This window comes from Ailuropoda melanoleuca, chromosome 3 (assembly GCF_002007445.2).
Source record: "Ailuropoda melanoleuca isolate Jingjing chromosome 3, ASM200744v2, whole genome shotgun sequence".
NCBI classification, from domain to species: Eukaryota; Metazoa; Chordata; class Mammalia; order Carnivora; family Ursidae; genus Ailuropoda; species Ailuropoda melanoleuca.
The window spans coordinates 105,200,028-105,225,322 of record NC_048220.1 but is presented as its reverse complement, the minus strand read 5'-3'; the positions used below and the strand labels follow the sequence as shown (position 1 = coordinate 105,225,322).

At 43.8% G+C, this 25,295-nt stretch overlaps 1 protein-coding gene and 1 pseudogene across 1 annotated transcript; both read left to right on the top strand.

Moving 5' to 3' along the window:
* The first annotated feature begins 657 nt into the window (after window positions 1-657).
* On the top strand, window positions 658-13,675 carry GM2A (GM2 ganglioside activator). The gene is made up of 4 exons (XM_002920754.4): window positions 658-958; window positions 6,228-6,380; window positions 12,727-12,909; window positions 13,290-13,675. Exons 1-4 carry the CDS (start codon window positions 869-871, stop codon window positions 13,443-13,445), a joined length of 582 nt encoding a protein of 193 aa, XP_002920800.1. The 5' UTR covers window positions 658-868; the 3' UTR covers window positions 13,446-13,675.
* LOC100472110 overlaps window positions 6,248-25,295 on the top strand; it is a 36,851-nt pseudogene continuing 17,803 nt past the window's right edge.

Sequence of the window (25,295 nt, the reverse complement as noted above, 5' to 3'; positions counted from 1 at the left end):
TGCGTTCATTTATTCAACCAAGATAGGTTGCTTATTATGTGTGAGGTCCTAAGTACATGTTAGTGACCAAAAGTCATAGTGCCCCCTGCTGTGGGGTTTACCATCTAGTGGTGATTTGTAGGGAATTATATATCCCTACGGCTTTTTTAAAAAGCAAAACTCAACTACAAAGCATTAGAGTTTAACAAAATCTTGGTTGTGGGCTATATAAGCAGAACCCTTGCTCTATCACTCCCTAGCTTTGCGACCTTGGCAAAGCAAACCTCACCGCCTGCGTTTTCCTCAGTGTTAAGATGGGGTAAAAAAAAAATAGATTCCCTCATAGGTGTTTAACAGTGCTTAGCATGCATTAAAACACTTACTCTCGGTTATTACAATTATGATTACAATCATTAAAAAGACACAGTGATTCGTAGCATGGATACAGGAGAGCGTAATATGAACAAGGAGCGTGACATTTGGTCACGGAATGCACCCGGGTTTGAAACCAAAAAAGCTTTTCAGGCAGCGACGGGCCGCGTGACTTTAGACAGGGCAGCTCCTCCCCGCCCCCGCGCTCCGCCCCCGCGCTCAGGCCCCGCCCCTTTCGGCCTCAGGCTCCGCTGTCGCGGGTCAGAAGGAGGGGCTTGATGCCCACGCCCAGAGGGAGGGGCTGAAGCCGGAGCGACAGCCGGGCTGGAGTCCCGAGACCTCCGTCCGACGCCAGGCCCCGAAATCTCACAACCCCCGCGGGGCGGAGCAAACCTGGAAGCGGCCGCGCTCAGTTTTGCATAGCAATGACCAGCTTTGCATAACCAGTGAAGGCAAGCATTTAAAGGCGCCGCCGCTGCCGCAGACCTCGTAGTCTCGCGCAGACCCACTGTTGGCGATGATCCCACACATGCAGGCTCTGCTCCTGATGGCCTTGGGCCTGCTTCTCGCCGGCCCTGCGGCCCAGGCACACGTCGTCTGTAACCAGGTGAGCCCCCGTCTCCTTTCGGCCGTCTGCTTCCATCTTACCGGCCCCGTTGGGGTGGGATTATGGGGGCGGCTACTCCGGTTTCTAGAATTCCTTCTCCTCAACAGAGCCTGCCAGAGTCACTAACTGTGGGACTCTGAGGGGGTCCTTTTCTCTGTCTGAGTTTCGGTTAAGTCATCTGTACAGCCAAGGTGAGCGTTAGGCCTTGTCTGCTCCAGACTTTCGGGGCAGGGGTGATCTCCCTCAGGTCTCTCTTGGCCTCGTCTTTCCGAACATCTGAGTGAGATCTGGCGGCACTGCAAGCCTAAGGAACTGCTCCCAGGCCCAGAGACTCAGCCTTGTTTACCTGCCTCCCCTTCCGCCCCCTATAAGAAGGCCTGACACCCGTCTCTTCCCCTTCTGCACTGCTCTGTGGCTCAGCTCCTCCTGATGGGTGGGCGGGTTTGAGAGGCTTGTTCTTCTGGTGATGGAGATCCAGCCCTGTGACCCACTGCTTCTAGTTAAACGTCACGAAAAGTCTCCAGCTTCCTCCTTCGCTTTTCACTCACCCCATGCTCCAGATGCTTGGAAAAGGGAAGTTCTGTCATTCTGAGACCTTTGCTGCATAGCTGTGGGCAAGACACAGATGGTCTCTTCATCTGTAAAATGGGCATGAGGATACCAACCTTTCTCAGATGGGTGTGGGTGAAGGGAAATGCTTTTATGGGTAGAAAGTCTCTAAAATTTTAAACAAGTCAAGCGATACAAGCCAGTAGGCTTGGCCTCACCCTGCCCCAGGGGCAAGGGGTCCATTTTATTTTTCCTGTTGAATGAAGGCATAAGGACCTCTTGGCCTTATTTGCTCAGAGAATTCCCAGTTTGTCCCTGAGTGGAGGTTGAGAATGTTTCTCTTGGTTCCAGGGCTGCCCGCTATGAGGTGGAGTCTGGCTAGAGCTCCAATTTGCCCTACATCCCCATTCTCTTATATGTCTTGGCCATGGATACTATCCCAGACCAGAGGGCTTTAGATAGATCAGCAGTTTTGGGGAGGCCCTGAGACATCATAGAGTTCACCAACCTCGCTCAGGCCCCTAGAGGATATGGGCTTTCCTACCATTGTATAGCAAGAGGGACTTTGTTTCCTCTGGGACCATGGGCCAGATAAAGGCAGTGGGGTGATAGTGATCATTTAAGCATCTAGAAACTTGAGTTTTATTTCCTTTTCTAGCATTAACCAGTCTCTTGTCACTGGGCTGTGGCCAGCATTAGACAGTGGGGAGAAAGCCTAATTCCGTGCTAGGCATACAGTAGGTGCTTAATAGACTCTGTGACACTGTGTAATGACTGTCATTTATTGTGCACATACTCTGTGCTTTGTGTTGAGTTGTGTGCTCTTTTTTCTAATAAGCTTTTTTGGGGGAATACTTTTATTTATTTATTTTTAAGATTTTATTTATTTATTTGTCAGAGAAAGAACAAGAGAGAGAGCACAAACCGGGGAAGTAGCAGGCAGAGGGAGAAGCAGACTCCCCGCTGAGCAAGGAGCCCAATGCAAGACTCCATCCCAGGACCCTGAGATCATGACCTGAGCTGAAGGCAGATGCTTAACTGACCAAGCCACCCCGGCGTCCCTGGGGGAATAATTTTAGATTTACAGAAAAGTTGTGGAGATAATGTAGAGTTCTCATATACTCCTCACCCAGTTTCCCCTAGTGTTAACATCTTCTATTACCATTGTGCATTTGTTCGAACTGAGAAACTAACATTGGTTCATCACCATGAACTAAACTCTAGACTTCATTTGGATTTTACCAGTTTTCCCATGAATGTCCTCTTTCTGTTCCAGGATCCAGTCCAGGGTACCACAGTGCATTTGTCATCAGGTCTCCCCAGCTTCCTCTGGTCTGTGGCAGCTTCTCAGTCTTGTGTTTTCATGGTTTGACAGTCTTGAGGAGTGGTGACCTGTACTTTCTGTACAGACTTCTCTTTTTCCCAGTAGCCCTGTGAGAAGATATAATTATGCCCATTTAATAGATTGAGGAAACTGAACCTCAAGAGGGTAACATCACCCACTGTTTTCAGCTGGTACGAGCAGCTGAGGTATGATTGGAACCCAGGTCTGTGACGTATACCCATATTTTTGCCTCCAGAGCTCTGCCTTTCCCCTCTGCCCTATGTTGCCTCTTCCTACGTGTTGGCCTATACTGGGCATGGTAAATACAGTAGTCTCCCCCTTTTCTGTGGTTTTGCTGTCTGTGGCCTGGAAGCCCACTCTGGAAGCAGAGGATCCTCCTTCTGACATCATCGGAAGGTTAATAGTAGCCTAATGTTATATCACAATGTCTGTGTCATTCCCCTCCCCTCATCTCAACAGACAGACACTTTCTCGTCTCATGTCATCAACAAGAAAAAGGGTGAGTGCATTATAGTAGATACTTAGGCCACATTCACATAACTTTTATTACAGTACATTATAATTGTTCTACTTTATATTAGTTATGGTTGTTAATCTCTCACTGGGCCCAATTTATAAACTAAACTTGATCATAGGTATGTATAAAAAGAAAGTATGCATAGAAAACAAACATAGAATATATAGGGTTCAGTGCTATCTCTGGTTTCAGGCATCCACTGGGGATCTTGGGACATATCCTGCACAGATAAGAATAACTGCTCTGCCAGGTCTGGCCCCTACTGGGCATTGCTAATCCTTCATGCCTCCTTTTCCAGATGAGACTGGACCCAGCTGCAGAAATCATTGCCACAGAAACCTCTAGTCAGGCAATGGGAAACCATCTTGTTTTGCCTCCCTCAGGGCCTGAAGGAAAGGGACCTTGGGGGAAGGGAGGGAATTCTTCATCTCCAACAGGACATTCAAGAGAGCTGCCCCAGCCTGGAATGAGTCCTCGATGTGAAGCAGGTTGCCTCAGCATCTGTGAAAGCAGCCCCAGAAAATGGCTAGTCCTCCTGCCAACCCTCCAGCCCACCTCTTAAGTCCAGGCATTCTTTCATTTGACAGTGGCCTCCGAACTGGTCTCCCCCTTCCAGACTTGTCCCTTACCAATCCATTCTCAACCATAAACCGGAGCATGGCACTCTCTTGCAGTGGGGTTCCATTGCATTATAGTAAATCCAGGGTCCCAATTATGACCTACGAGGTCATACATTAAATGACCTTGCCATGCCTCCAGCCTCATCTGTGTCAGTCATCTGCTACACCTAGCCTAATGGCCTTGTAGTGCCCAGACCAGCTAAGCTTCCTACCACAGGGCCTTTGCCCATGTTGTCTCTGCCTGGAGAGTACATTCTTTCTCTCTGTGCTTACATGGCTAACTCCTCATCCAGCAGGAGTCCAGGTTAAGTATCATTTCCTTACCACCTTATTTTAGCAAGCCCTTTGTTACTCTCAACATGACCTGTGTGCATTTCTTTTCTGGCACTCAGAAATCATGGTGGGTAATACTTATTGGCATTAGACTCTAAGCTCCTCAAGGCAGGGCAAGAACATTTCTAATTGTTTACCACTACTAACACAGACTTAACCCAGGGCTTGTGATCATTGCTCCCTAAATATTTATGGGATGAATACTGAAGGAAACATTTCTTGGTACCTACCCTGTGTAAGGGGCTGTGGGGCATGAGGGCATGAATCAGACCCTGTCTTGTTTTTCTTACTCATGTCATGACATTTCATTCCAAGGGACAGAAACCCATTCCAAGAAGCTCAAGTAAAGGGAAGTTTACTCCAGGTATACAAGGAATCTCATGGAACTAATGGCAGGAAGTGGAGGCTGGGCCATATAATGGCTTTCATTCTGTGAGCCAGCCCATGCTTTGGGCCTGGCATCGTGTGAAGAGCTTCACATGCACGCTCTCATCCTCACAATCGCCCTAAGAGGAAAGTATAAAGCCTTCACTTCAAAGGTGTGGAAATTGGGATGCCAAAGGGGAAACTGACCTATAGAATCATGTGATAGGGTGGCCGTGCCACGCTTGTTGACTCAAGTTCTGATTTACCCTCTGTCTCACTCCAGAGTCATGCCTTTCACTGCTACCTCATACTGCCTATTTAGATGGGGGTGGGGGTGGGGAGGGGACACTTCCGTTCTCTCTTCCAGGGACCAGCAGAGCCCTTAGTTCTTGCCTCTTCCCAAACTCTGGCTTGGTCGTGGGTCACAGGTCTAGGTGTTGTGGCCTCATCCCAAAGGTTATGACTCAGTGACAGCACAAAGTCCTCTAAGTGATTTTTGCTTCAACCTCCATTTCCCAGAGGCAGAGAGAATCTGTCAGCCTAGCTTGGGTTAGGTGTTTTCTTTCAGCCCAGTTAGCTATGTCGATGATGGGGTCAGCTTGGGGGTATAGGGCTGGCTGGTTTTCCTTCTAAGATGGGATGTGCATGGTGGGAATGCCTAAATTGTCTCTTAGATGGCCTTCAGGGGGGCTGGGAAAGGGGTGAGTGGGTGGGCAGAGTCTGCACGATATACCAGGTGTTAAAGATCATAGACAAATAGGCAGGGTTCTGTGGGAGTGGGGAGTAAGTGGTCTTGTGTAGCCGGACAAGATGGTGGAATCCGGAGACCTCTGGGGGATGTGGACAAAGAAGAGGGGTGGCTCAGCAGAGGCGAGGAAGGTGATTCAGATGGGGCAGGGCATGGACAATAGGCTGGGAGGCAGAAAGCACTGGTTAGGATTGGGGAAGCTTGTTCACTAGGGTTCATCAACCAGTCCCCTCTGGGGGTCTCTCTAAGGGTGTCCTATTCCCTCCCTGGGCTGATTGCATACCCCTTAACAGTGGGGTTTTCCACTGTGTTAAGTTTCCTATTATTCCTGGCCCTGGATTGGGCATGGGGTGTGACATGAATAAGGTCCTGGGTGTGGAGCCGTAAAGGTGAATCCTCCAGGAGCTTCTCTCTAAGGAGATACCAGGACTGGCTGGAGAGGGGTCGGGGGCTGGGAGTGGGAGGTCAGAGAAAGTACACACCAAGGGCAGATGTGGCTAGTCACCTGTTTTAAAGCTCAAGGTCTGGTATATTGTGCTTTATAGATTACAGCACACTTTGGGGAGATTGTATCTTTTGAGTCTTTTAGTATAGTTCTACCTGGGAAAAGGGTACCACAAGGGTTATCCTGGGCTTACAGATACGGAGTTGCAGATAAAGCTCAGGGAAGGGAGGTACCTTGCCCGATGTCACACCATCAGTAGCCTGTTCTGTTGATGCTTCTGGCCTGTGAGGGTTCCTTTTGTCAATGTTTCTTTTCTTTCTGCCTGATTTTTCCTTGGCCATCCCAGCTGGCTAGCTTTTCCTGGGAGAACTGCGATGTTGGGAAGGACCCTGTGGTGCTCAGAAGCCTGACTCTGGAACCTGACCCTGTTGTCCTTTCTGGGAACATAACCGTCAGCTCCGAGATCCAGTTCGGTGTCCCCCTCAGTAGTCCTCAGAAGGTGAGCCTGGGCATGGGCAGGGTTGGGGAGGTGCTGGAGGGAAGGTGCCGGGGGCCAGCTGGCAGGGGCCCTGTGGGATGTATGTTCGGGCACCTGTGAGTAATTTTGCAATCCTGGATTTCCCAGAGCAGCAAAGGATGCATAGATTCATAGACTGTCTAACAGCTCCAGTTGGGCAATGTTGTTGTGGTGCTGTTGTTAATTATAAAACAGACACATCACTTAGTAAGTATCGTATAGTCACTTTAGAAATCACAAATTGTCAAAAGGCGGGGAGAAATATATCACCTGAAATCTCACTACCCAGTGATAAGGGGTAAGCACTTTTAACATTTGGTAGGTGAGGCTTTGGAACTGTCCCCCATACAATCACATATAACACACGCATATTAATTTTGAATGGATAATGTATGAAAAAAAGAAGCAGTGCTCCTTGTAAATGTCCTGCAATGTCACTTCTCAGGAGCTAGTCATGGTTAGCTATTTACATAATTGTCAGAATGTTTTCTACATTTGTAAATATATGTACATTTATACTTGTGGGTTTTTATGGCATGTGCTATTAAACTTACTTTTTTTGGCATCATCCTGTAGGTTCTATACCTCTTTCTATGGCATTTGGCATCAATCTACCTAATTTTTTTTTTTTAAGATTTCATCTATTTATTTGGCAGAGAGAGAGCACAAGCAGGGAGAGTGGCAGGCAGAGGGAGAGGGAGAAGCAGGCTCCCCGCTGAGCACAGAGCCTGACACAACACTGGGTTCCATCCTAGGACCTTGGGATCATGACCTGAGCCAAAGGCAGACGCTTAACCTACTAAACCACCCAGGCGCCCCTACCTAATTCTATTTAATGGCAGAAATATTCTGTTGTACATCTGTCCTCGTGTACTTAACAAATCTATTGTCAGATATTTAGTTTGTTTCTGTGGTAGCTTTTTGTCTGTTTGGCTTTGTTTATTTTTTGGCTGTTAGAAATACCTTTGCTGAAATTATCCTTGCAATGTATCTTTTTGTCCTTCTCTGACTATCTAGACACAGACTTTTTATTTTTTTTATTTTTTTTATTTTTTTTTATTTTTTATTTTTTTAAAGATTTTATTTATTTATTCGACAGAGATAGAGACAGCCAGCGAGAGAGGGAACACAAGCAGGGGGAGTGGGAGAGGAAGAAGCAGGCTCATAGCAGAAGAGCCTGATGTGGGGCTCGATCCCGTAACACTGGGATCACGCCCTGAGCCGAAGGCAGACGCTTAACCGCTGTGCCACCCAGGCGCCCCATAGACACAGACTTTTTAGGTCTTTAGATACAGATTGCCAGAGTGCCTTCAGATGTTTGAACCCATGTATCCTCTCCAACAGATTTGCCAGCAATAGGTTTGCCTTTTCCATACATTTGTTGATTCTGAGCATTTTCTAATAATGTTTTCCACTATTTTATGTCATCCCTAGTGAGGTTCGATGTCTTTTCATTAATTCTGTTGCCTTTTGTATTTACTTTGGGATTGGCCAGTTTGATCATGTCTGTTTCTTCTTTTGGGGGTGGCTATTTACATGCTTTTCAACAGAACCATAAAGGCTTTTCACTTATCTATTGTAACACCATACATTGTAGTCCTTCTCACTACTTTGAATTGCTGCCTTACAACATATTCTTATATGCCCTTCAGCTTGTCTTGGTGCAGATCTATTCTGGCACCAGTTTTTTTTTTTTTAATTAATTTTATTTTATTATATTATGTTAATCACCATACAGTACATCCCCTGATTCTGATGTAAAGTTTGATGCTTCATTAGTTGCGTATAACACCCAGTGCACCATGCAATACGTGCCCTCCTTACTACCCATCACCAGTCTATCCCATTCCCCCACCCCCTCCCCTCTGAAGTCTTCAGTTTGTTTCTCATAGTCCATAGTCTCTCATGTTTCATTCCCCCTTCTGATTACCCCCCTTTTCTTTATCCCTTTCTTCCCCTACCGATCCTCCTAGTTCTTATGTTCCATAGATGAGAGAAATCATATGATAATTGTCTTTCTCTGCTTGACTTATTTCACTTAGCATTATCTCCTCCAGTGCCGTCCATGTTGCAGCAAATGTTGAGAATTCGTTCTTTCTGATAGCTGAGTAATATTCCATTGTATATATGGACCACAGCTTCTTAATCCAGTCATCTGTTGAAGGGCATCTCGGCTCCTTCCATGATTTGGCTATTGTGGACAATGCAGCTATGAACATTGGGGTGCATATGACCCTTCTCTTCACTATGTCTGTATCTTTGGGGTAAATACACAGTATTGCAATGGCTGGGTCATAGGGTAGTTCAATTTTTAACTTTTTAAGGGACCTCCACACTGTTTTCCAGAGTGGCACCAGTTTTATTCCGATTCTTTACAGGTTTCTGGTTTGGAATCTATCCCTGTAACTACCCTTCAACCTGGTCAAATCACAGCCTTTACCTCATAGGTTGCTTGTGGACAATTACTGAGTTAATAATGTGCAGAGTGCTTTGCACAGGACCTGGCCCACAAGACCTGCTCAGAACGCATTAACTCTTGTTAATAGTTCAATTACTGTCAGTCTTTCCCTGCAGCCCCTGGGACCCGGACAGAAGCCCCAGATATATGTGGACTGCTCTCGGGCCCTGCTTTCCTCGGTACCTCCTTCCAAGTCTTCTCCAGACGAGATCCTTGCATTTTGTTTAGCTGAACTTCAACTGATAATGTAGCAGGGTCCCACAAATGCCATTTCCATGCTCCTTCTGCCCAGGGTGCAGGACTCTCTGGCAGGTGCTCTCCTGCCACTGTTATGCAAAACACTGGCATTTCCATGACACCGTGCATCTGACTTGGAAGGAAAAAACTGGCGATCTCCTGCCCCCAGCCTGCTTTTCTTGGCTTCTTCGAAGGCCATTAAGATGGACACCCCCCCTTTCCTATTATTTAATTACCTGTCATAAATTTGGGCCATTGCACATCTTAAAAACTGCACTCCGATTCCCTCTGTTCATTCCCTTCCCCCTACAATTCTCTTCTATATTTTTGGTTTAGTTCTTTTACTTCTCAGGTAATGTGCGTATTAGCTATTAAATGAAAGCCTCTGAACACTGTAGGGGAAGAGATGATTAGCCTCGTTTTACAGATAAAGGACACTGAGGCTCATAGAAGGGTGCAGTTTGCCCCAGGTCCCATGGTTATTAGCACATTCAAGGCTGGGTGTCTTTATGTTGTGTTGTCCCCTGTTCCTGAACTCTTTCAGGCAGGGAGGTGGACTTAGTGCTTGGTGTGTTTGTAGGAGAGTGCTCTAGAACTTTCCCTTGCTCAGCAGAGACCCCCTCGGGAGAGTGCCGGGACTCCAGCCCCCATATGAGCCTGGAGGCCTCAATGGTTCCAACTCTCGTTACTGAGGCCCAGAGAGCAGAGTGAGTGGTCCAGGCCCACAGCCTGTTAGCAAGAGAGCCAGCCCATCCTCTCTTCCTCTGACCTTGCTGAAGTGGAATTTTTTTAAATCCAGATCTCATCTTGGACCTGGATGGACTTAATCCCAGCTGCAGTGTTGAGAAGCTGGATGCCCTGGATTCCATGAGCCATGGGCAAGACTGGGGCCACCCAAGAGCTCTCTTTTCCTCTTTTCACTCGCTTCATAGGATTCGGCATAATTTATAACTCCCTTCTGTAGGCAGTCTCTCAAGTTCCAGTCTCTGGGACCCTGGTTTTCCCATCCTCAGGAATCCTAAATCGCTGCTTTATTCGGCATATACGCTTATTTGGGGCTTTTAGACGTGGCTTTCAGGCCTGATGGTTTGGCCTTCCCCCCTCTAAAATCATGTACCTGCAGTGCCCCTGCCTGAGGCCTGTGGCCTTTATAACTGCCCCCTTCCCAATGCCTCACATGGCTCCCCTTCAGTTGCTATCAGTGTGTCTTTATCTAGAGCCCTTGTGTGCCTATCTGTGTGGGAGAGGCCAAGAGAAATCATTTCAACCTGTAAGAAATTTTTACTCTTAGGATGTCAGAATGGGTAGGTGTCTTTGAGATCATGAGGTCCCAAATATTCCATTGTCAGGATGGAGGAGTGGAGACCTGATGGGGAAGGGACTTGCTTCCGGGCCCTGGCAGGTGTAGGGCTCCTGCCCTGATTACCTGTCAGTGCTTCTGTCTGTCCAGTTGTCGGGACAGGTCCCGTGACAGAAGTTTATTTAGATCGAGCTACCTAATTGCCAAAGAAGTCTTGGGCTAGAGATATTGACGGTACCTTATTATCCAGCCTTGCTTGCTTTCCTGAGCCATAGGACCAAGTAGGTTGAGAACAAGGGCTGGGAAATGAGCCATGGTTTGCAGTCCCCAAATGGTAGGCATGGCTGTTGCCTCAAAAGTGTCTGTTGCCTTACATTCCGTGCACCCCCACTGAGTACCTCTGATGCTGTGCTTGTCCTAAGTGGGGGAGGCATGGCTCCTGGTAGATACAGCCCCACAGGCTTCTAGCCTGATGGGAGGACCCCAGGCAGGACTTGACCCCCACTGGTCCCCTCATCTGGGCGTTTCTGCTCAGGGCATAACTGACTCAACCATTTTTCTTGGGATATTGGTGAAACGAGGGGAGGGGAGACAGTATTGGCTGAGGGAGAAGGTAGGACAGAATGTTTGGATTAATTAATGTTTTGATTTCAGGCACTGTGCCAAGTGTTTCATGGGCACTGTCTCACTTGATGGGATCTTGTGAGAGAGATAGGCATATCCTGCTTTTGGAGATAAGGGAACGGAAACTGAGAGAAGGAGCTCCAGGCAAAGGCGCAGTACTAGGATGTGATAGGATTAGCTTTCCAACCCAGGCGCTGTGACTCTTCCTAGCCTGCTGGAGCAGGCTCGGCAGGAGAGCAGAGAGGATGCCTGGGAGGGGACTGTGTGTGAGTAGGGGTGAGGGATGCTGTGTGTGTCAGCAGAGCGAGATGAGGTCAGCAAGGGAGGCCGTTTGAGTTTGTCCACCCAGAATCCAGAGTATACTGAAGTCTCCCTTCCTCCTGGGCCTGGATCCTGACATCTAGGGCAGTTGGAAGACTGAGTCCACAACCTGGGGAGCCAGCCCGAGCCCAGCAGGCTCTGGGGGGAAGTAAGCACCCATCCAGGATTTGTCTTTTAAACAGAAAAGTCCTAAATCAAGTGAGCCTGGAGTCTGGGAAACATGGAATTGCTAAGATGTCAGAACTGAAAGGGATCTTAACATTGTGGTTTCCCCGCCATGACATCCACAAGGAATCAGATGCGTGAGTGAGCTAACTTCCTCCTGCCCTTTCCTTACTGTTTTCCCTTGATACATTTTGGGGAGTTGAGGGCACGAACATGGTCGAGAGAGACAACTCACTTAGTGAATGCCTGGCACACACCAGGCACAACTGGGACTGTCTGCCTTGAAGTCCTGGCTACTTCTGGGTCGGCTGCAACTTCTAGAACAGGAATAGCATCATGATGGCATGGAGGTGTGAAGCACATTATAGATCTTCTCGTCCGGCTTTTCTCTGGATGTAGGGCTCCTTTGGTGGCTTCCCAGACTGAGTCCAGGGAGCCCACCACTTTTTGGAGTAGTTCTGTCTGTGGCAACCTACCTATCTATAATGGTTAAGAAGACCTTCCTTTATATCAATCCCAAAGTGATCTCCCAATAAATTCCTATTGTTTTGAATTCTGTCTTGGGGCACCTGAGTGGCTCAGTCAGTTAAGCGTCTGCCTTTGGCTCAGGTCACGATCTCAGGGTCCTGGAATTGAGCCCCACATCAGGCTCCCTGCTCAGTCTGCTTCTCCCTCTCTCTCTGTAATCTTTCTTGCTCTCACTTTCTCTCAAGTAAATAAATTAAAAAATCTTAAAAAAAAATAAATTCTGTGTTTGATGGCTATACAGAGAAAATTTGATCCAAGGATAGAAAATAGGTTTCTGTTCCAATCGGCGGGCAGGAGCTGAGATCCTACACAGACAAGGGCTCTGAAGCCAAGACTGGGCTGAGAAGGGAAGTCTAGGAAGTGATGCTAGTTAGCCAGTTAGCAGTTAGATGACAAGTTCATTTCAAATCCAGTGTTAGCTTCCACTGATGGTAGTGACACCATAAAGAATTCCGAGACTGTGGTTCAGTGAAGGGGAAAAAAAAATCACAGCAATGATTAATACCTGCCACGGTCACAGGGAAAGTTACCATTGGAATATGTGCCACAAAATTGTCACTTCTGGATCAGAATATCTCCAAGACCCCATCCGATGAAAAATTCTGTGATTAAAATAAAATGCGGATCTTTTAAGAGGTAGAAGGGCTGTGATGTTTGTCTTGGAATTCATACTGTTTCAAACTCTTTCTCACCAGCTGGAATTACTTATAGAGAAGGAAGTGGGAGGCTTCTGGGTCAAAGTCCCATGTGTGAAACAACTTGGTAGCTGCAGCTATGATGACTTCTGCCAAACACTTGATGCTTTAATTCCCCCTGGACAGTCCTGTCCAGAGCCCCTGCACACCTATGGACTTCCCTGCCACTGTCGCGTCCAAGCAGTAAGTACTTAGGAAAGGAGAGTATTATTTCTGTGGCTGGCGTAAAGACATGGGGTTTGGAGAGAAGGGTTCTTGCATTCTCCTCCTGCAGATCTGGATGTCTGTGGGTGTACATTGGTGTGATCTATCCCGGATTGCTTATGTCTGGGGGGCCTTGGTTTATCCATCTGTGAATTGGGAGACTTGAACTGCAGTGTGACCTCCAGTGCCCGTGAGCTGTAACATTCCATGCTCTGTAGTGCTCCAGCGATCTCTAATCTCCTGTGGCTCTCGGGAGAGTAGGAAGAGGGGCAGTTCACGGCTGCCGTCTTACAGGAGAGTTCCAGGAGAGTCCCATCAGTAGGCTCCCACTGACCTGCGATCCATTGGTTTTCCCGCAGGGCATCTATTCACTGCCCGAGACCGAGTTCACCCTGCCCAAGATGGAGCTGCCCAGCTGGCTCAGCTCCGGGTCCTACCGTATCAAGAGCATCCTCAGCAGTGATGGGGAACGTCTGAGCTGTGTCAAAATCTTTGTCTCTCTGAAGGGCAAATAATGTGGTGGCACCAGCCACAGCAGAATGAAGGGGTATGAGGAAGATGTCCCTCTTCTTCGGTCTTGCATTTGCCAAGGTCAAATCCTGTCCCCCTTCAAGCCCCTTTCTACAGTGATGTCACTTCCCTCACTGAAAATCATTTTGTGCCACCGACGTTTTAGGCATGGGCAGGCAGCCCTAGCCTCAGGAGGAGCTCGGCAGTTCTTGATGGCCCATGACACCTGCCAGGCCGGCCGCTTCATTTTCCTCCTCCAAGCTATGATTTTCTGTCTTAACACCTTAACTTGTTTTCTGAATAATCGAGGAATGGGACTAATATATTTTGAGACCCCAAGTTCCGACTGACCCAATCTTGGTTTCCTGAAGTACCTTCATGATTTTCTTAAATTTTTTTTTTTTTTTTTTTGTCACGGAGTTAAAAGCAGAATGAGAGTATTAACAGTTTTTGTTTTACTCCAGTCGCCTCTTACAATGAAGGGACTGAAGTAGTTCACCTTAGCCTCTTCCTCCATGAACGTCTGTGATTAATTCAGTTTTCCTTTCTAGATTTGCCCAATGAACAGTGGGGCATAGCGTATCCTGGGGAGGTAGGGCACGTGGTGGAGGGCTTCGCTGGGAGAGGTATTTAAGAATGCTCTATGTATTGCAACTAATGAATCATCGAACTTTACATCAAAAACCAGGGATGTACTGTATGGTGACTAACATAATATAATAAAAAAATATTTTAAAAAAATAAGGAATCTTTAAAATAACCAGAAGACAAATGACACCAAATTAATAAAAGTGTAGATCAAAAAAAAAATGCTCTATGTATTTAAGATAGTTTACAAACTCAGGTGCCTCCTGGGCCAAGCATGAGACCTAAACGAGTGAGGATGACCACAAGGAACATATTACTTCCAGGCATGTCTTTTTTCCCCCTTTGTGTAGCATCTCTTATCCACTGTTACTAGGCAGCTGAGGTCCAGTCTTGAGCTTGGGCTAGTATCAGGGATGATGGGGTCTGAGTTGAGTAGAGAGGGTGCCTGCATTCAGCCCTTAGGGGCAGTTGCTGTGTAGTGGTGGCAGCTGGTGCCACACTGTGGGCCCAGTATCACCAAATAGTCTCAACTTTTTTTCCTTGGAGAAGCCAGAAATCCAGACTTTTATATGAAATCTTACAGTTTTTAGATATTGACAACTAATTATTTTTTAAAACACTATGCAGGCCTAAAGGGCCAAACAGACTTGTCAGTGGGGAAATCTGGCCCAGTGTGGCCAGTTTGGAACCTCTGATGTAAGAACGTGCATTCCTTCTCTTTTCGGTCTTGAGACAACTCCTCCAGTGCCGTTTCTCGCTCCCTAGGGCCAAATCCATAGTGTCTGACCCACAGAGCAGGCTCTTCCAGGGCTCGGGGAGGGGGAGGCAGCCTCTCAGAGATGCGAGCTGCAGGGACCACGAGGCTGCCTGCCCCAGCCTAGGAATGTTGTCAGGGTGAATGGGGTAACCACTGAAGAGTTGGAACCCACCAGCAGCTGCTCTGTGGAGCAAGGATCCCACGAAAAGGCGTAAACTCACATCAGGTGCCTGGGTTTGTCCATCATCCCACCCTCCACGACAGCCTACTGACCCATGGATTGCTCCCAGCTTCTGGGCTCATTTGAAGCCTAGAATGGCAGTAAAGCTTTTTGACTTCCTGAGAATTCCTCCTTGTCTTGGCTGCCTATTTGTCCGTCTTGGGATTTTAGGAGCTTGTTTGTGGTGGGCTGTTCCTGCTGGAAGGGTTGGTTATGGCGGCACAGACCAGCCGAGGTGATTCCAGGGACTGTCTCTTCTGTTTCCATCATGTGACCTGCTTGTTATCCCTGCTTCATTCGGCCTCACCACTGTCCAGTGCCCTGGGTTTGCTTTTTTGCTTTCCTATTACCCTGTGACCACGCCAGTCTTTACCCCTTTGGCTTCTTTGGCTTGGTTCTCAGAGTTGTTCTCAGTTCATATCCTAGAATGGAATCTCATTAGCTCAGTGTATCTTTCCATGTCATGCCAGGCTCTTGGGTCAAATGTTCCCCCAGGTCTCATTGGGGAGGGGACAAAAAAATCTCAAATCACAGGCAAAATAGACTTTAAGGAATGGTACTGAGCCAACTCAAAGCCATTTGGAAAGAGTTGAAAAATAGATTCATACTTCACACCATATGCAGAATAAACTCCAAATGGATCCAGGGTCTAAATGTCAGAAAATGAAACCATACAAGTACTAAAAGAAAACAGGTGAAACATCGAGAGGTGATAAAAGATTGATACATTTGACTACATTAAAAGAAAAAAAGTTGCTGCTTAAGAAATACCATAAAGTCAAAAGACTGGAAGAAAACATTTACAGCACATATCATAGACAAAGCGTTAATATTTCTAAATTATAAAGAATGAAACATTCAAGGGAATAAAAACCTAATAGAAAAACTGAGAAAAAACACGAGTAGACAACTCTCCTCTCTCTCACACACACTCACACTAACATGTAAAAATGGCCCTTCAACATGAAAAATGTACAAACTTACCCGCGATTAGAGAAATGTCAATTGAAACAATAGAGAGAATGTCACATCTCAGACTGGTGAACAATGGAAGTACAACCACACTGCTAGGCAAGGCTATAGGGAGACAGACATCCCTACACCGCTGGTGGGAATGCAAAGTGGTACAATTCTTAGAATTTTGTCAGTACCTAACCAAACTTCCAAAACGCTTACTCTTTGACCCAACATTCCACCACTGGGAATTTCCTCTGAATACGCACTTCCAACAATACAAAAATACGCCCACACACGATTATTCATTGCAGCACTGTGACCACAAAGACTGGAAATGTAAATGTCTATAAGAAAGTGACTGCATAAACCACAGTATGTCCACACAGTACTTTAGCTATAAAAAAGAATGCAGAAGAGGCTCAGAGAACCCCCTTCAAAATCAATGAAAATAAGTCAACACCCCGACATCTAATAGTAAAACTTACAAATCTCAGAGACAAAGAGAAAATCCTGAAAGCAGCTCGGGATGAGAGGTCTGTAACCTACAACGGCAGAAGGATTAGATTGGTAGCAGACCTATCCACAGAAACCTGGCAGACCAGAAAGGACTGGCATGATATATTCAGGGTACAATAACGAGAAAAATATGCAGCCAAGAATACTTTATCCAGCTAGGCTGTCATTGAAAATAGAAGCAGAGATAAAAAGCTTGCAGGATAAACAAACTAAAAGAATTCGCAATCACCAAACCAGCCCTACAATAATATTGAAAGAGGTCCTCTAAACAGAGAGCCCCAGGGTAACATAGACCAGAAATATACAGTAACAGTCACCTTACAGGCAATACAATGGCACTAAATTCATATCTTTCAGAAGTTACCTTGAATGTAAATGGGCTAAATGCCCCAATCAAAAGACACAGGGTATCAGATTGGATAAAAAATCAAGACCCATCTATATGCTGTCTGCAAGACACTCATTTTAGACCCAAAGACACCTCCAGATTTAAAGTGAGGAGGTGGAAAATCATTTATCATGCTAATGAATATCAAAAGAAAGCTGGGGGTGGCAATCCTTACATCAGACAAATTAGATTTTAAACCAAAGACTGCAATAAGAGATGAGGAAGGAGATGATATCATACTTAAAGGGTCTATCCAACAAGAAGATCTAATAAGTGTAAATATTTATGCCCCTAACATGGGAGCACCCAAATATATAAGCCAATTAATAACAAAATCAAAGAAACACATCAATAATAATACGATAATAGTAGGGGACTTTAACACCACCCTCGGTGCAATGGACAGGTCATCTAAGCAAAAGATCAACAAGGAAATAAGGGCTTTAAATGACACACTGGTTGAGATGGACCTCACAGATATATTCAGAACATTCCATCCCAAAGCTACAGAATACAAATTCTTCTCCACTGCACATGGAACATTCTCCAGAATAGACCACATCCTGGGTCACAAATCAGGTCTCAATTGTTACCAAAAGATTGGCATCATTCCCTGCGTATTTTTGGACAATGATGCTTTGAAACTGGAACTCAATCACAAGAGGAAAGTTGGAAAGAACTCAAATACGTGGAGGCTAAAGAGCATCCTACTAAAGAATGAATGGGTCAACCAGGAAATTAAAGAAGAATTTAAAAAATTCATGGAAACAAATGAAACTGAAAATACAACTGTTCAAAATCTTTGGGATGCACACAGGCAGTCCTAAGAGGGAAGTATATAGCAATACAAGCCTTTCTCAAGAAACAAGAAAAATCTCAAATACACAACCTAATCTTACACGTAAAGGAGCTGGAGAAAGAACAGCAAATAAAGCCTAAACCTAGTAGTAGTAGAGAAATAATAAAGATCAGGGCAGAAATCAATGAAACAGAAACCAAAAGAATAGTAGAACAGATCTACAAAAGTAGGAGCTGGTTCTTTGAAAGAATTAAGAAGACTGATGAACCCCTGGCCAGAGTTATCAAAATGAAAAGAGAAAGGACCCAAATAAACAAAATCATGAATGAAAGAGGAGAGATCACAACCAATGCCAAAGAAATACAATTATAAGAACATATTATGAGAAATTATATGCCAATAAATTAGACAATCTGGAAGGAATGGGAGCGTTTCTAGAGATGTATAAACTACCAAAACTGAAGCAGGTAGGAAAAGAAAACCTGAGCGGACCCATAACCAGCAAGGAAATTGAAGCAGTAATCAAAAATCTCCCAACAAACACGAGCACAGGGCCAGATGGCTTCCCAGGGGAATTCTACCAAATATTGACAGATGAATTAATACCTATTCTTCTGAAACTGTTCCAAAAAATAGAAATGGAAGGAAAACTTTCAAACCCATTTTATGAGAGCAGCATTACCTTGATCCCAAAACCAGACAAAGACCCCACCAAAAAGGAGAATTACAGACCAATATCCCCGATGAACATGGATGCAAATATTCTCACCAAGATTCTAGCCAATAGGACCCAACAGTACATTAAAAGGATTATTCACCAAGACCAAGTGGGATTTATTCCTGGTCTGCAAGGGTGGTTCAACATCCACAAATCAATCAATGTGATACACTACATTAATAAAAGAAAGGACAAGAACCGTATGATCCTCTCAGTTGATGCAGAAAAAACATTTGACAAAGTACAGCCTCGTTTCTTGATTAAAAGTCTTCACAGTGTAGGGGTAGAGGGTACATACCTCAATGTCATAAAAGCCATGTGTGAAAAACCCACAGCAAATATAATTCTCAATGGGGAAAAACTGAGAGCTTTTCCCCTAAGGTCAGGAACATGGCAGGGATGTCCACTATCACCACTTTTGTTCAACATAGTACTGGAAGTCTTAGCCTCAGCAATTAAACAACAAAAAGAAATAAAAGACATTGAAATCGGCAAAGAAGTCGTCAAACTCTCACTCTTTGCAGAGGATATGATACTCTATGTGGAAAACCCAAAAGACTCCACCCCAAAATTGCTAGAACTCATACAGGAATTCAGCAAAGTGGCAGGATATAAAATCAATGCACAGAAATCAGTTGCATTTCTATACACCAACAATGAGACAGAAGAAAGAGAAATTAAGGAGTTGATCCCATTTACATTTGCACCAAAACCCATAAGATACCTAAGAATAAATCTAACCAAAGAGGCGAAGAATCTGTACTCAGAAAACTATAGAATACGCATGAAAGAAATTGAGGAAGACACAAAGAAGTGGAAAAATGTTCCATGCTCACAGATTGGAAAAACAAATATTGTGAAAATGTGTATGCTACCTGGAGCAATCTACACATTCAATGCAATCCCTATCAAAATACCATCAACTTTTTCACAGAAATGGAACATATAATCCTAAAATTTGTATGGAATAAGAAAAGACTCTGAATATCCAGAGGAATGTTGAAAAAGAAAACCAAAGCTGTGGCATCACAATTCTGTACTTCAAGTGCTATTACAAAGCTGTAATTATCTAGACAATATGGTACTGGGACAAAAACAGACACACAGATCAATGGAACAGCATAGAGAGCCCAGAAATGGACCCTAAACGCTATGGTCAACTAATCTTCGACAAAGCAGGGAAGAATATCCAATGGAGAAAAGACAGTCTCTTCAACAAATGGTATTGGGAAAATTGGACAGCCACATGCAGAAAAATGAAACTGGGCCATTTCCTTACATCATACACAAAAATATACTCAAAATGGATGAAAGACCTAAATGTGAGACAGGAATCCATCAAAATCCTTGAGGAGAACTCAAGCAGCAACCTCTTTGACCTTGGCCACAGCAACTTCTTCCTGGCCACATCACGAAAGGCAAGGAAAGCAAGGATAAAAATGAACTGTATACACAATGGAATATTATGCTGCCATCAAAAATGAAGTCTAACCATTTGCAATGACATGGATGGAACTAGAGGGTATTATGCTAAGCGAAATAAGTCAATTAGAGAAAGACAATTATCATATGATCTCTCTGGTATATGGAATTTGAGAAACAAGGCAGAGGATCATAGGGGAAGAGAGGAAAAAATGAAACAAGAAGAAATCGGAGAGGGAGACAAACCATAAGAGACTCTTAATTTTGGGAAACAAACTGAGGGATGTTGGAGTGGAGGGGGTGGGAGGGATGGGGTGGCTGGTGATGGACATTGAGGAGGGTACATGTTGTGGTGAGTGCTGTGTATTGTGTAAGACTGATGAATCACAGACCTGTACCCCTAGAACAAAAAATACATTATATGTTAATAAAACAAAAGAATGAGGAAGATCTTTGAATTGATATGGAGTTATTTCCAGGATATAGTGTTATGTGCAAAAGCAAAGTTCAGAGAAGTGTGATGTGCTACTTTTCACGTAAGACAGAAGGGGTGGATATAAATAAATATATGTGCATTTGCTCATTAGTAAATATGAGCCAGGACTAATGAGATCGTTTTGTGTAACTGTGACTCTTAGAACCATAACAATGTTCCTCACACCCAGAACATGATTAGGATCATCCAGGAGATGAGGGGAATTCAATATGGAATACAAACAATAACAAACGAATTGTATTTCAAATGAATGCAACTGCATTGAGGGAGGTGAGTAAGAAAGGTAACTAACTGAAGTTACAGTATTTCAATGGGATACTATAAAGCTAAGACCAATGGATTTGCACACAAATATTGGACTCGAATTAGTCAGTCTGTTTTTCACAGGAGTAGGGGTTAGCAATTCTAAAAATATGTGTATGTTAGGATTGAAAAAATAAATATATTGTGGGCAATGAGAGCATCGGGGCATACTGAAAGGACAAAGGAGCCAACTTGAAGGAGTTTTCAATGGTCAAATCTTGGACATTTTGAGCAATAAAATAGTAATGTATTCTAATCCATTGAATTAAAGAAAAATCCATGAGTCTATTCACAATAGAATCCCAGTTAAATGTAGAAGGAATGTCAGGAAAAGAAAAAAAAAAATCACCCTTAGGCAAATAGCATTGTAATAACAAGGAACACCTATGGATACTAATTATTGGGTCAAAGTATGATTAAAAACAGGGTTTTGCAGGGTGCCTGGGTGGCGCAGTTGTTAAACGTCTGCCTTCAGCTCAGGGTGTGATCCCAGCATTCTGGAATCGAGCCCCGCATCTGGCTCCTCTGCTGGGAGCCTGTTTCTTCCTCTCCCACTCCCCCTGCTTGTGTTCCCTTTCTCGCTGGCTGTCTCTCTGTCAAATAAATAAATAAAATCTTTAAAAAAAATTAAACAAACAAAAAAACCCACAGGATTTTGCAGGGTGCCTGGGTGGCTCAGTTGGCTAAGCAACCGACTCTTATTTGGGCTCGGGTCATGATCTCAGGGTCAAACTGAGCTCCCCATTGGGTGCCACACTCAGCAGGGGTGTGCTTGAGATTCTGTCTCTCCCCATCTCCCCCCACTCTCCCCATCCCAGCTCATGTGTTCATGCCCTCTCTTTCTCTCAAACAAAATAAAACAAAACAAAACAAAACAAAACAAAACAAAACAAAACAAAACAAAAAAGGATTTTCATGGTTTCTAGGTGTTTCCTTACAAGATATCAAGTGCAAAGGGGAAAACAGTCACTTTCTGGTGAGAAAACTGGCAGACGCCGTCTTAACCAAATGCACATCGCTACGTTAACATCACTAGCAGTAAGACATTGACTGTGTGCACCCCTGCTATGACGCACTGATAAAGCATCATGAGACTGCCGTGGTCTTGTCAAAAATGGGTTAGCCTCAGTGAGGGGGAAAGAGGAGACAATCCCAAACTGAGAGACACTACAAAGTAAATGGCAGTGTTCTTCAAAAGTGCGGGGCCATGAACAATAAGGAAGGACTGAGGAACAGTCGCAGATTAGAGAGAATAAAGAAACTGTGGGCTCTTGAATTGGATGCTGGATTAGAAAAAGGCCCAGAAACAGGACTTCACCTGTGTTACTTACTTGGCTTCGATCCTTGCATTAGGGTTCTGTAAGATGTTAACATTAGTGAAAGCTAGGTGAAAGGTATATTGGGAACTTTGTATTATTTTTGCCACCTTGAATTTTTTTCAAAGTAAAAAGTTGTAAAAATATATTGCTGAAGTTCCCATTTTGAGGGACAAAAGGGTTATGTGCTAGCTCTCATGCAACTTCAGTCCAGGAAGGGAGACAAACAAATAAATACCGCAACTGTGATGTGTTACAAAATAGAAGTTCCTGGGGACTGCAGAGTCTGGGTGGGTGCGTGAAGTCAGAGAGGGTTCTCTTGAGGAAGTGGTAGCTGACATCTGAGAAATGAGGAGGAATGAATCAGGGAAAGAGAGGAATAGTGTATGTGGAAGCTCCGCAGCTAGGGGGAACATGGTGTTTTAGGGAACTCGACAAGGGCTGGTAAGACTGGAAGGAAAAGGTGCTGCTGCTGCTGCAGGAAAAAGCTGGAGAGGTGGAGAGGGACCAGATCACCCAGGGCCTTGCAATTGGGTCCCAGTTTTTGCCAAAGCGGCACAGACAGTGGAGATTTTATCCTCCACGTAGAAGCATGTAGCTGCAGAGAATTCAGCCTACGTCGTTGCAACTGGAATGGCCAGTTCGGGTCCTGTCGGTGATCTTCAGAACGTAAGTTGCCATCAGATAGTGTGTGTCGTGCCAGTCATATGGTGCCTGACGTTCATTGTCTGGTGGCTTACTTCCCTAATCTGATTTAGCATTGCTTTACTTTGCATGCAAACCTTAGTGCCAAAGTAGGTTATCCACTATCTGTAGATTGTTCAGTGCTATGAGAAGCGGAGATTCTTGCCTTCCTTTTTCCAGAGCTTCTTTTGCAATCCAGGGTCTATTAACTTCATGGACTTTGTGATTGCTCCTGAAATTGCACATAAAACTTGGCATGTGTGCATATATGTGAATTTTATGAAGGAGGATCTATGGCTTCCATTAGAATCTCAACAAGGTGTATGACCATCCCTTACCCTAAAGTCATAAACCATACTGTCTTATCTGCATTTTATCGCTCTGTATTCTATAAGAAGCCTTCCATGTATTTCTCAAAGCCTCACTTTTTCCACGCTTGTGGTCTGGGTCTCCAAAGAGCAAAGATTTTATTATTGGGTTAAAGCTTTCTTATCTAGTAATAGGATGCTCTGCTCTACCTCCCTTTCTTTCATAGCTAAACATCTCCTCCAAGGGCTTGTTGCTTGACATCTGACCATTGGTAAATGGATGATGATGCACTGTGAATGAGAACTCTGCTAACTCCAGCTGGGATTCCTGGTGTTTCATAGCATCAATCATGTTATAGAAGGGGAGGCTGAAAAGTGACATTACCTAGAAGTATTCATTATACTGTACATTTGTGCTTTATGTACTTTCCCATATGAGTTAAAAATAAATTTTGTTAACATTGTATTTCCATAATAGTGAAACAAATCATTACAATTTCTCCTCACATGAAGTTTTTTTAATTGTGAATCAATACATTACTGTTAAAAATACAGTAACACAGGCAAGCAAAAAAAAAAAAAAAGCATTGAATTTCACTCCTAACTCAATCAACTTGGTGAAAATTCCTATAACGTTTTATGTTCTGCATACCCTTCAAAAGTGCTTGACTATATATGCAAATGACTTCTTTTTAAAAAAGAACCAAAATTGAATCATGCTTCACATTTTTAGCAGCTGTATTGGGGTATAGTTAATATTAGCTGCACATATCTAAAGTGTATAATTGGTAAGTTTTGAAATATATACACACCCCTGGGAAACCATCCTCACAATCAAAATTATGAACACATTATACATAACATTCAATAGTTTCCTCATGCCCCTTTGTAATACCTCCCACTCACTCTACCCACCCCTTCCCCTTTCAGAAACCAGATTTGCTTTCTGTCGCTACAGAACAGGTTGCATTTTCTACTATGCTAAAGCTACCATGAACATTTATGTACAAGTCTTTTTATAGGTATTTGCTTCCTTTTAGGGGAGTTCCAGTTCCTCCACATCTTTGCCAACACTAGTATGGTCAATCTCTTAAATTTTAGGTATACAGTGGTATCTCACCATGGCTTTTATTTGGATTTCCCTAATTACTAATGATGTTGAACATATTCTCATATGTGTATTTACCATCCATATATCTCCTTTGGTAATGGGTCTATTCAAACCTTTGCCTATTAAAAAAAATAAGTTATTTCCTCATCACTGGGCTTTGAGAGTTCTTCATGTATTCTGGGTATGAGTGTTTCAATAGACATAACTTTGCAACAATTTTCTCTCAGACTGTGGCTTTTCCTTCCATCCTTTCAACAGTGTCTTTTGAAGAGCAAAAGTTTTAATTTTGATGAAGTCCACTTTAGTGATTTGTTCTTTAATGGATTGTGCTTTGGGTGTTGTAGCTAAGAAATCTTTGCTTAACCCAAGGTCACAAAATTTTTCTCCTATGATTTCTTCTAAAAATTCTATAGTTTTAGGTTTTATATTTAGGCCTAATATCCATAGGTCTATTTTGAGTTAATTAATATATATAATGTAAAGTATGGATCTTTTTTTTTGGCATATTGATATCCAATTTTTGTAGTTCCATTTCTTGAAAAGGGAATCCTTTCCCACTACTTTGCCTCTGCACCTTTGTCAAAAATCAGTTGCCCACATACGGGTAGAATTTATTCTGGGCTCTATTCTGGTCTATTCATCTACTTGTCTGTCTTGGCAGCAACACTATGCAGTTTTGCTTACTATAGCTTTGTTATAATTCTTGAAATCAGACAGTGTTAGCTCTTGATCTTTGTTCTTTTTTTCAAAGATATTTTGGCTATTCTAGGTCCTTTACATTTTCATGTGAATTTTAGAATCAGTTGGTCAACTTAAAAAAAAAAAGCCTGCTGAATTTGGTGAGAATTGATATCTTAACCACAAAGAGTCTTCTGAGTCATTAACAAAGTGTACCTCTCCATTTATTTAATTTCTTTTAGCAAAATATTATTGTCTTTATGAAGATTATATAGTCTTTAACAGATGTTTCATATCTTTCATCAGATTTATCCCCCATTATTGCACATTTTTGATGCAATTATAAGTGCAATTTCTGATTGCTCTCAGCTAGTACAGAGAAATACAATTGGATTTTGTATATTGACCTTGTGTCCTGAAGCTTTGCAAACCAATTAGTAGTAGCTTCTTTTGTAGATTCCATTGGGTTTTCTATATTGGTATCATGCCATCTTCATAAAGACATAAAGACAGTTCTTTCTTTCTTTGATCTGGATGCCATTTATTTCATTTTCTTGCCTAATTTCATTGTCTAGATATCTGACACAATATTGA

Bases quoted from the DNA above. Each gene is read 5' to 3' on its own strand.
- GM2A (XM_002920754.4), top strand. From the start codon at position 869: ATGATCCCACACATGCAGGCTCTGCTCCTGATGGCCTTGGGCCTGCTT. The intron at 959-6,227 runs GTGAGCCCCCGT...TGGCCATCCCAG, and splicing joins CACACGTCGTCTGTAACCAG to CTGGCTAGCTTTTCCTGGGA. The intron at 6,381-12,726 runs GTGAGCCTGGGC...CTTTCTCACCAG, and splicing joins CCCTCAGTAGTCCTCAGAAG to CTGGAATTACTTATAGAGAA.